The 15069-nt window shown below is 33.3% G+C and overlaps 1 protein-coding gene and 2 non-coding genes across 5 annotated transcripts in view; 2 read left to right on the top strand and 1 right to left on the bottom strand.

Annotated features, from left to right (window-relative positions):
- Positions 1 to 8798, top strand: part of LOC120415444 (protein N-terminal asparagine amidohydrolase) — a 120046-nt gene extending 111248 nt beyond the window's left edge. For 2 of the 3 annotated variants that reach the window (XM_052708132.1, XM_039576992.2), the window contains 3 exons: positions 7704 to 7912; positions 7966 to 8139; positions 8244 to 8798. In XM_052708132.1, coding sequence (XP_052564092.1) covers positions 7704 to 7912; positions 7966 to 8139; positions 8244 to 8369 — 509 coding nt within the window. In that variant the 3' untranslated portion in view covers positions 8370 to 8798. The remainder of the gene's footprint in view (positions 1 to 7703; positions 7913 to 7965; positions 8140 to 8243) is intronic. The other variant, XM_039576993.2, reaches the window with a different exon arrangement.
- Positions 8799 to 13612: 4814 nt separating this feature from the next.
- Positions 13613 to 13684, top strand: Trnaq-cug (transfer RNA glutamine (anticodon CUG)). The gene has a single exon. It is a non-coding gene; the product is annotated as a tRNA-Gln (tRNA).
- A 308-nt stretch (positions 13685 to 13992) lies between these two features.
- Positions 13993 to 14064, bottom strand: Trnag-ucc (transfer RNA glycine (anticodon UCC)). Its single transcript has one exon. It is a non-coding gene; the product is annotated as a tRNA-Gly (tRNA).
- Between the last annotated feature and the right edge of the window lie 1005 nt (positions 14065 to 15069).

The following is a 15069-nucleotide window of genomic DNA, read 5'->3' as shown; positions in this document are numbered from 1 at the left end:
GCTTGAATATTTAAAAAAAATCAACTACAGTTTGAGTGTAGTTTTTATATGTAGTAAATATTTTTAAATCTTAAACTAAATTCATTCAGTAATTTCAAATATTGTTTCCAAATGTTTGATTCCCTTAAACTTTTGTGTAAATATGGGTACCACAACTAGATTAAGCTTGATTTTTATTAAGTTCTTGAATTTTTATTAAGTTTTCGGGAAACTTTAATATCGAAAAAAAAATTCCAAAGGTTTTTCGTTCTGAATGAAAAACTTTTTTACGCTTTGAAAATATTTAAAAAGCTTGAAATTGCAAATAAGGCTGTTAAAAATTTTAATCAATGATTCAGCTATGGTCAGTATATTTATGAATTTACGAAAATATTGTTTTTCTAAAGTTTTACGTAGGGCGTCCAATTTTCCCGGGAAACGGGAAAAATATTTTTGGAATCACAGGAATTCCCGGGATCCCGGGAAATTTTTGAAACTTTCATAAAATCAATGTTTTCATATTATTTGTTATGATTCAATAGTATAAAATCATAAAAATAATAATTTACACTTCAATCTAAAAAAGAATGACAGTTTTTAAATAGCTTAGAAGAAATAAAAAAAAATGATCTTTTTTGTACTTTGTTGTGCTTTATATTTTCAATTAAGTACAATTTTTATCAAATGTGATTCAAATTAAATAATTATTTTACAAATCTATTTCTTTTATATATTTTTTATATGACATGACTAAAACAACTTGAAAAATTTCTTTGGAATTGTTAAAAAACAAGGGAAATTCGGGACTACAGTTTGAATTGCTACAGAAGATTTTAGAGCAATAAATTTGGAAATCGGTGTACTAATTTTTTTGGTTTGTTCCTGTTTTAACCGAAGTCATTCAAAACATTATGCGAAAAAATGGCTTAAATAGCTGTTTTAATTCGTTACATTTGTCCTGATTTGCCTTTGATTCCGGTGTTTGAAGAAAAATAATGTAATATGATATATTTTTTTTAAATTTAATATCATAAATAAACGTGAATAAAATAACTAGTCTTTTAAAAATATAAATTTAGTAGAAAACATTTAAAGCGCTAGCCATTTTGTGAATCTAAAATTTTAACGATTTTCCCTAATAAGCTAAATAAATGTTGATATCTAGAGTTTTTTTTTTTTTTTGAAAAATTCGTATGAACAAAATTTTAAATTTTTGCTTTTTGGGTGTTTTTAAAACCACCTTGAGTCAGGGATTTTCAATAACACCCAAAAAACAAAAATTGATAATTTTATTTGTATAACCTTTAAAAAAAAACTCCAAATGGCATACAAATTTTAATGCTTTAAAATTCTTATCGATTACTAAATATTCAACTTGTCATCTATTTCCTCAAAAAAATCTGAAATTGTAGACCAAAATTTGTGTTTTTTTCAATTTCGGGAATTCCCGGGACAAATTAGAAAAAATCCCGGGATTCGGGAATTCCCGCATTTGGAAAAATCCCGGGAAATTTGTCCCGGGAATTCCCGGGATGGACGCACTAGTTTTACTTCATTTTCCGTTTTGTGCTCTCAAAATTCAAATTTTGTGAAAAGTTTAAAAAGTCTTAATTTGATAAGAAATTCATTGAAAAACGTTATGCAATGTATTCTGAACAGCATGTTTACATGTTTTTTTTTTTTTAATGACGGGACAAATTGAATTTAAATCTGTATTGGCTTGATTAAATTAATGAGATTTTTTTGAGTGTTTTCAAATAAGTTCTAAAAACATTTAAATAGAAACATTCGTGTAAAATAAATGGTAAAATATGAAGAGATATCAAATTGGATGCTTCATTGAAAAAAGCTTTAACATTTGAATACTGAAACTTCGATAAATCGATATGGATTGAAAAAAAATTATATTAAAATTTAAAATACTTGGTAAAAATATCTTTTAAACGAATTCATAAGAAGGTATGAGAATAACATGTAAAATTTTGTTGTCTTTAACTTTTTGTAATCATCTTTTTCATTGCCAGCTGAAACGGAGTTTCAAAAAAACTTTATGTTTGGTAATTTTGAAAATAAATATTGAAATAATAGGTATTGATAAGCTTTCGGTTATTTTTCAAAGACTGATTGTTTATGTTTTTACCCTGAATCAAAGTTATGGTTCCATTTTTGATGTGAAGTTTTTAGGAATTTATTATTGATATTCTAGCTCCTTTTTACTAAACTGTGCTTTTAAAAAAAATGTCCGATGGTTTATATTGACTTTTTATAAAGAGTTTTTGATTGGAAATCAAGCTTCAGATAAGAAATACATATTTTTTTAGGTTCTGGGAAAGTCGGGAATTTGAAAATGGGATTTGAGTTGTCACCCTGGAGTAAAATCAATGTTGCATTTTTTTAAACGAATTTTCATGTAATATTACATGCAGAAATCTGTAGCTCATCAATATGGCAAACCTCCTTGACCGAAATGTTAGCTCATATTTGCTGTAATCTTCCTTATCTCCAGCGTGTTGACAGCCATGTGAACTAAGGCGCAGTCCTCTCCTTGTGTGCTGAGTTTGAATCCCGCCGGCTTCACATATTTTTCGCATGCAAAAAAACTGTTTACTCAGCATGTAAAATAACATCACTTTTCTCACGAAGGTGATGAGCAAAATAAAACCGCTGAATAGTCGGCACTTTCTTCCTCGGAAGGGACCATAGATAGTGCAGATTGTGACTCCGCAGGGGAACGGAATCATAAATGATTATCAATAATCATGACGTGTGAGCAAAGTACCCGTGATGATTTGTGGTTGCGGTTTTTGCTCGAAGGCAGGAACTTGGAGGTGTCAACGGATGGATGTAAGTGAGTACAGTGCCGACACACCTCCAAAGGCGGTACTTGGCCTTTGTGGAAAATCTGCATTTATTAGGGGGGACATTGTGACAGAAGTGATTTACGGACTAGGAAGTTGAAATTATCTTCATTTTTTTGCATTTGAAATCGATTCGACTGAATAAAGTTTCCATGTAGTTTGTACTGTTATCATTAAGTAGAAAATTAAACAAGCATTCTTCAAAGTTAATTTATCTCCCTCAAGATCATCTTCCCTCATCCCGGAAACAAGTTCAATTGAATAACGCAATTAAGTGATCCCCCTTTCTAAAGCACCCATGTCTCACATCTTTAAACAAGTTAACTACAAATTAGTCAAACCGCATAATCACCCTCGGCGCGGTCACACCCCATCATCCAGTCCAGAGATCCATCCGACAAGAAGAACAAGACCCATAAATGTCCATTAGATGACCAACCTCGTGATTCGCTACGCAGGCCATTAATTCCATTAGCCGCCGCGACGGGGAAGGAGGAAAAATGCAGTGAAAATTGTTCGGAATCATGATGGTAGAGAGAGGACATTTCTCCGTTACTAGGCATGAAATTGAGAAAAAAAATGTCTTCAATTAAAACCCCCTTAAGACAATACAGCCCGAGTACGTTCCGAAAGTGCCTTCTTGTATGGAAATCGACAGTGCTACTCAACACACCACTCGCAAGAGAAGAGGGGTGTTTCATTATAAGTGATATTTGATTCAATTATCATCGCGCGGCGCAGTCCACCAAGTGAGTGAGCACTTTGGTGAATGAACCACGAGTGCGGTTTTAACTACGTACACTACTGCGACAGTCGGCCGGCAGTGTTGACCAGGAAAGGTCAATTAGAAAATAATTAAATCAAAAAATTTACTTCAATCAAGCTCGGTGGGTGCTGTGTAGTTGTTACTGATGTGGTGTATGGGATGTTGTTGCGCTTGTTAGAATGGAGAAAGGCACAGATCATGGTTTATCAAATTTATAGCAAATTAATTTGATTTTAGAATACACTTTGAAATGTTTACTATAGTCCAGACTCGATTATCCGTTTGTATGGGACTTCGGATAACGAAACTTTCCTTACCTTACCTTTCCTTACTTTTACCATTAAATTTAAGTTCTGCGACCCTATTTTAGTCAAATTTGAGTTGTTGAATTGCCATTTGGGTAATTCTCTACCAACTCACACGAAATCGGGAAAAGTTGCCCCGACCCCTCTTCGATTTGCGTGAAACTTTGTCCTAAGGGGTAACTTTTGTCCCTGATCACGAATCCGAAATCCGTTTTTTGATATCTCGTGACGGAGGGACGGTACGACCCCTTCCATTTTTGAACATGCGAAAAAAGAGATGTTTTTCAATAATTTGCAGCCTGAAACGATGATGAGATAGAAATTTGGTGTCAAAGGGACTTTTATGTAAAATTAGACGCCCAATTTGATGGCGTACTCAGAATTCCGGAAAAACGTATTTTTCATCGAAAAAAAACACTAAAAAAGTTTTCTCCCATTTTACGTTACTCGACTGTACAATTTTTTGGAACATGTCATTTTATGGGAAATTTAATGTTCTTTTCGAATCTACATTGACCCAGAAGGGTCATTTTTTCATTTAGAACAAAATTTTTCATTTTAAAATTTCGTGTTTTTTTCTAACTTTGCAGGGTTATTTTTTAGAGTGTAACAATGTTGTACAAAGTTGTAGAGCAGACAATTACAAAAAATTTGATATATAGACATAAGGGGTTTGCTTATAAACATCACGAGTTATCGCGATTTTACGAAAAAAAAGTTTTGAAAAAGTTACTTTTTGCGTTTTACTTTGTTTCGTCGTCCGTGTCTGTTGCGGGTGACCATGAATGGGCATGATCAAGAACGACCAACTTTTTCAAAACTTTTTTTCGTAAAATCGCGATAACTCGTGATGTTTATAAGCAAACCCCTTATGTTTATATATATATATTTTTTTTGTAATTGTCTGCTCTACAACTTTGTAGAACATTGTTACACTCTAAAAAAATACCCTGGAAAGTTAGAAAAAAACACGAAATTTTTAAATGAAAATTTTTGTTCTAATTGAAAAAATGACCCTTCTGGGTCAATGTAGATTCGAAAAGTACATTAAATTTCCCATAAAATGACATGCTCAAATTTTTTTTAAAGTTGAGTAACGGGAAATGGCAGATTTTTTAAAACTATTATAGTGTTTTTTTCGATGATAAATACGTTTTTCCAGAATTCTGAGTACGCCATCAAATCGGGCGTATAATTTTACATAAAAGTCCCTTAGATACTAAATGTCTATCTCATCACCGTTTCATGCTTCAAATTATTAAAAAAAACACCTCTTTTTCCGCATGTTCAAAAATTGAAGGGGTCGTACCGCCCCTCCTTCATTAGATATCAAAAAACGGACCTCAGATTCGTGATCAGGGACAAAAGTTACCCCTAAGGACAAAGTTTCACGCAAATCGAAGAGAGGTCGGGGCAACTGCTGTGTGAGTTGGCGGAGAATTACCCATTTAGCATAACGAAGACTTTTATTCAGTTTTTCTACACCGCCATTTTGACTGCCATCTGGGATTTAAAAATTATAAGTCCCTTTAGAGAATGTTTGGAGCTCAACAACCAAAAAAAACAATTTTTTTTTGTGATTCGATTATCCGAAGTAAAATTTTTCTGAGGCCTTTGAATAACCGAATCTGGACTGTATTTAAAAAAATACACACGCAAATAGATCTTCATCGACATTTTACATGTCTTAGTGATAAAAGAATGTCAATTTTTGAGCTACACAACAACTGAATTTGAATATTAAAAGGTTGAAAATTTGGTTGAATTTTACCTAAAATAATGTGTAAAAGTGTGATATTCGACAGAAACTGATGAAAATTATCTGTTGTGAAATTACACATATTTTACACATAATTACCAGATGTAATACAACCGTCATTTTATTTACTGTGTATGGCGGATTTTATTTTAGTGAGGTTTGGCTGTTGCAAATATTGTTCTTTGTTTATGAAGAAAGAAGGCAAAAGAAACATTATTTCTAAACACTTCAAAATTTATTAATAAAAATATTTAAATATTGAAAGAACAGACCATAGTTTCAACATTTGCATAGAAAAAGTGTTTTAAAATGCATTTTAAACTAGTTCAGTTGTTTTGCAATCATTAGTTTTCTAAAACTGTAAGATTTGATGAAAACCAAAATTTTAGCGAAGAAAAACATAATAAACATCGAACATTTTCTAAAATTCAAAAGATTTTTAAATCAATTCAAACATGCTAAAATGATTCTAAACGTAGAGGAATGCATTTAAAATTGATTTCAGCTGATTGCAGTTCAATTTCCATTGAAATTTTGAAGTTTTTTGAAAAATTGATTTTTCGGGTTAACTTAGAACAAAAACTTTAAATAAAATTTGTACCAGCCTAAAAAATGCAAAAAAATAACATTTTTCGAAATATTTTAACCTGAAACTGCCGTTTACATAAAAACGTTGCACTTTCAAATCAAATTTCATGTAATTTTCGATTGCAAATTTGATTTTGCATCTAAAAATTATATTTTAAAATTTTGTATGACAACGCATTCGATTTTTTCAAAACTATATGTTTTCAACCCCGGTATAAACAATGTTTGCTTATTTGCTATCTTTTCAGAAAATTCCAGAAAAAGGCAAAAAATAATTGATCTCCAATATTTCGGGAACTATTGGTCTAATTTTCAATGTTATAAAACGATTTTTTTTTAGTTTACAATGAAAATTATTTAAATAATTTATATTGAAGAATAACTTTTTTAAAGAGCTAAAAACACTTATTTTTGTCATTTTCAAATGATCGGTGAGATTTTAAAATGGCCTCTCAAAGAAATTCTCAAAGAATTTCTCAGCAGTTAGAAGTTAAAATTCCATCAAAAACCTATTTGGCACTGCAGATGTTAAAACAACTAAATTAAAACAGCAGGAAAGTTATAAATTAAACAACATTCAATTAGAAAATTTTTAATAATGAAAGTGAGTTACAGACGATTTAATCTTGACAATTTGCCATGCGCAAAGCGAACTGTGGTGCCACGATATCTCGAGATTTGATGAACCAAATTGGCTGAAATTTGGGGTAAAGACTTTCAAGACATATGCTGTGTTCATGACGAAGCGGACGAAGCCCAATTTTGAAATTTTGTTTTAAAAGAAATCCAAAAATCAAAAACGGACGATTTTTTATATGAAAAACATAAAAAAAAAATTATCTTTTTTTTTAAATTAGGTTTTTGAAAATCTTGACTTTTTTTGATAAGGTCCTATAAACAAATGTAAACATTGAGTGTATCCCGCTTACTCCGATGGACTTTGACATAAGGTGTGAAAGGGATACACTCAATGTTTACATTTGTTTATAGGACCTTATCAAAAAAAAGTCAAGAAATCGACCTTTGTCATGTACACAGGACCAGTTTGATGAGTCTTCACCAAAATTTTAAGCCGATTTGGTCAAAGCAGTGTTGAGATCGCGGCACCCGTTTTTTGGAAATGCTAACTTTAGATAGCTATATCTCGGTAATGATACAACCAAATGTCTTCAAATTTATTGTATTAATAGTTGAAAATGTCATGAAAACAGATTTAAAACAAGTAGTGTTTACAATGGGTCCGTTTGTGTAGTGGATAGCGTGATTGCCTCTAGTTCCAGTTAGCCTAGAGGCTGACGAGCGGGTATTCCCGGGAAATTGAGCATTTTTGTGTCTCTCGATTCCCGGGAAATTTGGTCGAGACTCCCAGGAATTTTTATTTTAAAAGTTAAATCAGCCAAGGCCGAACAATTTGATTTTTTTAATAAATTCCATTCTTTTCCCCACAGAGTCCTTCCACAAGCACCCGCTCGAGATCGACCTAACGCAAGCCTGCGTCGGCGAGCTCAACACCATCCTGCGCGGTGACATCAACTGGCCCATCATCTACGGCATCGGCGTGAACGTCAAGACGGGCGAAATCTTCCCGGCCACCTTCCCGGACAAGGGCCCCGATCTGCAGCTGCGCATGGCCCGCCACTTTACCGGCGGCCATCAGGTGAGTTGCGTTGTTTGTTTTTTCGAGTGCTAAATATTTGATAATAATCTAAGCATCGATTCCAGGTGCTGGACGTGTACGACTCCACCGTTGGGATGCTCCGGATCGGACCGTTCAACTACGACCCGCTGCGCGGCGTCGATTTGTGGCTGTCGCAAAGTGACGAGTTCATTCTGCAGCATTTATCGACGAGCCCCGACGTGGAGCCACCCCACTTTGCTATGCAAGTAAGTAGGCGTTGCCATGAAAGCTTATCGAAGCTCGCTCTGAGCTTTCGAAGCCCGTTCATACTGCTGTTCGCGGTGAATACAATCGACTTGTTTCTTTTTAGGTTCGTGCCACACTGAGATACATTCAGGACAACCCGTTCCCGGCGGTGACCGTGTTCCGGAACAACAACCCGCACTACTTCCGCCGGGACGAAAACACAGGCTGCTGGTCTCCGGTGCGGTTTTAGGAAGAAATAAGAGAAAGCACACATTTGATTCCTTTTAGAAGATTTTTTACAAACCCCTAAACAATATCTGTTCAGTGAATGACCTATTTAACGTCTGGTTGAGTTATTTAAGCTTAGTTTTCCTCCCACTTTTTTATTGCAACGGTTGTTTAACATATATCTACTCCAGGAAGAGTTTCTCCACAATTGTCCACTTGACGTACTAATTTATACATATTTGTTAACCAAGTTAATTCAGACCCGCAAATTCGTTCTTTACGCCGTGACGAATCTTAGAGAATATCGATTTCAGAGAAGAAGACAAAAAAAAGACAAATTAGTTGAAGCTAATGCAGAAGGTTGTACAGAATTCGGTTTTATAGAGCTCGTTAAATTAAATTAATCTGCCCAGCTAAAGTTGATTGTAATAAAATTTGCGAAAAATGTCAACGTTGCGTTTCAATTGAAAGAAAAAAATCCCCCCCTTCATAACAGCTTTCAGAACAAGAATTCCACAAAAAAAACCGCCGCAAGCACCAGCTGGAACAAGTCGCCGACCTTGGCATTGCACTTTTACTGCAAAAAGTCCAAAAAGTAGGCCATGGTAAGAATAAAGAGCATCATCCTGCTCCCCCCTCCGCGACGGCGTCGCAAATCGGACATTCACTTTTGGATTGTTTTGCTCGTGCTGCGGTGAGTGTCTTTGTCTCAGCGCGCGAGAATAACTGATCGGTTGGATGCTGTGGCGTCTTGTGCGCGTGGTAATTGCAAGAGATGAGGAAGTTTTGCCCGGTTGTTCCACGTGGGTGATCGTGAGCTGTGAGAGGTAATAAGAAAAGAGCTTTACGGTTCGCGATTAAATTTATTTATATGAAAATTGGAAAATTTGCATCTTTTAAAGGAATTTTTTGATCGATTTGGTGCCTTCGACAAAGTTGTAGGTATGGATGAGGACTACATTGGAAAAAATGATACACGGTAAAATTTATTTTTTGCAATTCCGTCGTGAAACTACTTACTTTTCCTGTCATTCTTGAACGACGAAATAGCCTACTTTTCTGTACCAAAAATAACAGAATCGAATAGCAACACTTTTCAAAATAAATGCTGAAAAGTTCTACTTTTCAGCACTGAAATGGGTGCTGAAAAGTTGAACTTTTCAGCACTTGTTTTGAAAAGTAACACTTTTCAACTTTTTTTTATTCAAACGATTTATTGACAAAATACATGAAAATTTGAAATAAAATTTCACTCAATGGGTCTTTTTCGGAATTGCAAAAAATGTTGTATGGAACTCGTTGCAAAACTTGATTTTTTCAGCACTCTTCGTATTTATCCAACTCGGTGAACCTCGTTGGATAAATGTACGACTCGTGCTGAAAAAATCCTCTTTTTGCAACTTGTTGCATAAACTACTATTTGGTGATTTTTTTATTTCACTTTTTGTCACTTAAACTTAATCTGCAAAAAAAAAAAAAATCTGATATTTCTTAGGAAACTTCAAATTCTAACTTTTCAAAAATTTTCAGAACGTGCAAAAAATCTTTGACCGAGTTGTGAATTTTTGAATCAATACTGATTTTTTTTTCAAAAATTCGAAAAATTGTTCTCAAACATTTTTCAAATTAATTTTTTCGATGTAAACTCGAATTTGCAAATCAAAAAGTACTTTTTTGCAATTCCGTCGTGAAACTACTTACTTTTCCTGTCATTCTTGAACGACGAAATAGCTTACTTTTCTGTACCAAAAATAACAGAATCGAATAGCAACACTTTTCAAAATAAATGCTGAAAAGTTCTACTTTTCAGCACTGAAATGGGTGCTGAAAAGTTGAACTTTTCAGCACTTGTTTCGAAAAGTAACACTTTTCAACATTTTTTTGATTTAAACGTTTTATAGACAAAATACAAGAAAATTTGACTTAAAATTTCACTCAATGGGTGTTTTTGGAATTGCAAAAAATGTTGTATGGAACTCGTTGCAAAACTTGATTTTTTCAGCACTTGTCGTATTTATCCAACTCGGTGAACCTCGTTGGATAAATGTACGACTCGTGCTGAAAAAATCCTCTTTTTGCAACTTGTTGCATAAACTACTATTTTGCAATTCCGTCGTGAAAGTTGAACTTTTCAGCACTTGTTTCGAAAAGTAACACTTTTCAACATCATTTTGATTTGAACGATTTATTGACAAAATACATGAAAATTTGAATTAAAATTTCACTCAATGGATTTTTTTCGGAATTTCAAAAAATGTTGTATGGAACTCGTTGCAAAACTTGATTTTTTCAGCACTCGATGAACCTCGTTGGATAACCCGAGCATGGGTTAATAACAAAGGAAATGCGTAATTATACCTTTCTCTGGTATCAATACCAAATTTTGGTATTCCTGGAACCTTCAAAATTTGTCTTAATGATTATGCAAGAGCAAAATTTAGTATCATACCAATTTAAGGTATTGTTTTGATATTGCAAAATTGCAGAATTTGTCAATGGTTGAACACCACATTTTGGTATTCTTTTGGTATTACAGTATTTTATCAAATTCCTCTAAAACAATGGGAAAATGTTGACCAATTTTAACAAAATAATTAATTTTGCGCTAAAATGATGTCTCAAAGCGAATGTTTTTATTGAAAACCGGAAATTTCAAACTTGATTTAAACATTTTTTATAAAGAAATGACTTGAAATTGTGGAAAATTTTATAAGTCAGGATGCCTTATTTTGTGTTGTTTTGGTATTGAAGTGTTTCATCAAATTCCTCTGAAACTATGGATTTTTTTTTATAAATTTTGACGAGATAATTATTTTGCGCTAAAATGACTTGAAATCCAATAATGTTAAAGTTGATTTTCATTTTTTTTATATACCTACTGAGAATATTTGTAAAATCGTTGATGTTTCTTTAAGTCGGGATAACCAAATACTTTGAAAAAAACGAGTTAACCCGAGCAGACAGAAATAACTTGAGAATAACATTTTTTGATATTTGAAAATACTAGGCCAATAACATTTTATGTTATTTATAACAAGATTTGTTATTCCTCGTTATGATTTTTTTGTTATTGGATTGTTATTGTAATAACAGACCAATAACATTTTTAGTTATTCTTCGAACAAATCTTTGTTATTATTTTTTGTTATTTTAACAACTAATCCGATCATCCCAATAACAGTTGGCGGTATTCTTCCATAACAAAAAATGTTATTCCAAAGTTGTTTTGGCTTTCAACCAATATCAGACCAATAACAACTTTTGTTATGATAACATTAATTGTTACTAAACCCTTATGCAAAAATGGATTTTTCAAGAAGATTCCATAACAGTTTCTGTTATTTTAACAGTATTTGTTATTGAAATGGCATGAATTTAGTTATTACCGTCTGCCCGGGAATCGACAGATTATTCAGTTTTGGTGAATTTCAATCTAGTTTCATTTTAATAACACTTATTTTTCAATCTTTTTTTTCAGAAGCTTCAAGAACTTCAAGCACAGGCCGTTCATCAATGACAAATGCATTCGATGTGGTGAAGAATATCACTAAAAACAACATGGAATCATCTAACTGCAACTGCTGCACTAAAAATGGCATGAAAATACCAAATTTTGGTATTACTTGTGCAAATACCAGCGACCAAAATGTGCCCTTGGTTGCCCAGTAATAGATGGTAAAATACCATGAAATCATACCAAAATCATGTATGTGAAAGACCACAGGAATAGCAAAATATGATTTTCCAAGGGCGCGGGAATACCTAAAAATAAAACCATGGTAATACCAAGTTTTGGTATTCAAGCAATGTTCAAAAATCCAGAAGACCTCAACTTGGTATTGAAATGGTTTTATTTTGAGGTATTATTTTACCCTTGGAATAACAAGGTTTGGTATTGTTGTGCCCTTCCACATACAAGACTTTGGTATGGTTTCATGGTATTTTACCATCTATTACTGGGCAACCAAGGGCACATTTTGGTCGCTGTTATTTGCCCAAGTAATTCTAAAATTTGGCATTCCCGTGTTATTTACCCCTGCTCGGGTTGGCTTTGTTGATCGGACTGCTAGTTGCTAAGACAAAGCCTTTTTAAGCTTAATTTTAATGAAAACAAAAAGTTTTCTCACTGCCTTCTAATAAGCCCTCATTTTTCAACTCACGATACCTTACAAACTATTGGTTGGATTTTCAATGTTCAAAAATAAAACTTTTGTGAATTTGCCTGCTCTTTGTAATAAATTAGTTTTGAAATGAATGAAATATTTTGGGAATTTAACTTTAAACAATGCAGTCAACTAAAAAAATCCGTTTTTGTTTCCTCGTTCCTTTTACTAACCTACAAACTTTGGCAAAAACACCAAATCAATCTCATGCTTATTATGCATGAACAGTTGGGTGACATGATTCGATTCCTTAGACAAAAATAAGTAACTAGGAAAATTTTAAACGAAATCGGGTAAGGTTTAAGGGTCGCTTTTTATCGTTGAAGTTGGCGAAACAAAATCTTTTAATACAATAATCTCTTCTTTAAATCGCTTATAACTCGTCAGGGGTAACTCGGATCGTTTTGACGTCTTCGACAAAGTTGTTGACACTTGACAATGATCCAACACATTTAACGCCACCTTTTGACGTAGTTTTAAAAAAATTGCTTTTCCCCATAAATTTTTGTGGGTTTCCCCAAATAAACTTCAATGATAAAAAGCGACCCTTATACCTTAACCGATATGGCTCAAAATTTGCTGAGTTACTTATTTTTACCTAATGAATCGAACCAAGGGTATCTTTTAAGATTTTGCAAAATTTTCATTTTTTCTTGTCACCCTAATGAACAGCCCGCAAAATTAAATGTATGGAAAAAGTATGCAAAATGGCTGCTTTTGAAAAGTTTCATACAAATTAAAAAAAAATATAGTAAATTTCTCACCTTGGTTTTTTTTACGTAACTTCAAAGAAAGTTTGGTACAGCCCAGACTCGATTATCCGAAGTCTTTGGAAAAAATTCAACTCGGATTATGGAATCACAAAAAAAAAGTAAATCTGAGTCGATATTCATGTAAAAATGCATTTAAAAAAGTCTTAATGAAAAGTTCGTTTTTCGAATGATTGAATAACAATGCATTTCCACAAGATTTTTTGTAGTTTAATGCTGATTGGTTTCGATTCTGTATAAAGCGTACTTGAGTGATGATCAACTTTCCTTGAGAATGATGAACGGCTTCACCTTAACAAACCGTAGCATATTCCGTCTATTTAATGTAAGGTGGTTCCATGGTGTAATGGTTAGCACTCAGGACTCTGAATCCTGCGATCCGAGTTCAAATCTCGGTGGAACCTATTTTATGGTCGAATTGAAAGGCAAGGTTATTGCATTTTTTGTACCGTTATCGCAATTTACAGCAGTTGATTTTTTTTAATTTAAATTAAAAAATAGTAATTAAAGTTAATCAAAAATTACATATGTTAACAATATCTACCAAGATGTGGTTTGATGGCTTGACAAAGAAATAAACCTAGTATTTAAAAGGACGATTCAAAGCATTATTTAAGTAATGAATTTCCTCTGGAAATGTTTAGCTTCCTACTTGTACTATTTTTACAGCCAACAATAATAATTTGTTCATAAAAATATGTTAAAAGGTTATTGCGTCGGCCGGGAATCGAACCCGGATCAACTGCTTGGAAGGCAACTATGCTGACCATTACACCACCGACGCCTGTTGCGCATGCACATAAATTAACCAGTTTATTTTTAAAACCAGCTCCTATTGAGAAAAATCACTTACTTACTACTGTTCTTTAAGGTGTAACGGGCCATCATCAAATATGGCGATTAATTATGACGAAAAAACATCCCGTTCCATGTTAACGATGATACTTTCCCGTTCCACCTTATCCGGTGAAAATTTTAAACTTTTCCGAAAATTGACGATTGTTTGCATTTCTACTACGGATTAAAATATAAAAAAATAATCGCTGTGTACAAAACTTTCACGAGAATACAGGGAAACTTGCAGTAGGCTCGAAAAAGTTTTATTTTCTTCAAATTTAGTCTGTTTTTAAAAAGGTATATTTTTCCATACAAAAACAAGCGCACTTTTGAACACTTCAAAACTACCGTTTTAATTACCTTACCTCAATAAATTGCTAATCCTTCGACGTGCTGCAGGCAGGAGAACCAGCTGACAACGACCAAACACAGCAAAACTCGCGATTTTCGCGAAAAGTTGCATCGAAATACGCGAAGTGAAAAATTTCCGAGAGTTTTTTTTTTGTTTTCAAACACTCTTCAACACAACCATTCGTTACACAAGTATTGGTGGTCATCATGAAAGTGGTTGCCAGAAATTTCAGTCAAGCACTTTGTATGAAATTCACAAATAACATTTTCTAATTTGATTATTTGCCACGTACTGATGTAAAATATTGAAACAATTAACTAATACATCTTTTTAATGATAAATTATAATTAACATTGGCATAAAAGTTTAAAAATAACGACATCAAATTCTGGCAATAAACAACAAATTATAAAACTTTGCCCTGTTTGGCAACACTTTTCGCTGACGCTCAATGTTGTGACAGTTGCGATTTTCACTGTCGATCTGTCAGTTTCCTTCGCCGTTCGGAGCAGGCATGCCAGATTTTGAAGATTTTCGGGCACATCACAAAAATGCAAATGAGTTTAACTTGATGGCAAAATAGTAGTTTATGCAACAAGT

The sequence above is a fragment of the Culex pipiens genome, chromosome 2 (genome assembly GCF_016801865.2).
Source record: "Culex pipiens pallens isolate TS chromosome 2, TS_CPP_V2, whole genome shotgun sequence".
Lineage (NCBI taxonomy): Eukaryota > Metazoa > Arthropoda > Insecta > Diptera > Culicidae > Culex > Culex pipiens.
Note: the sequence above shows the minus strand (reverse complement) of the source record. Positions and strands in the feature narration are given on the sequence as shown.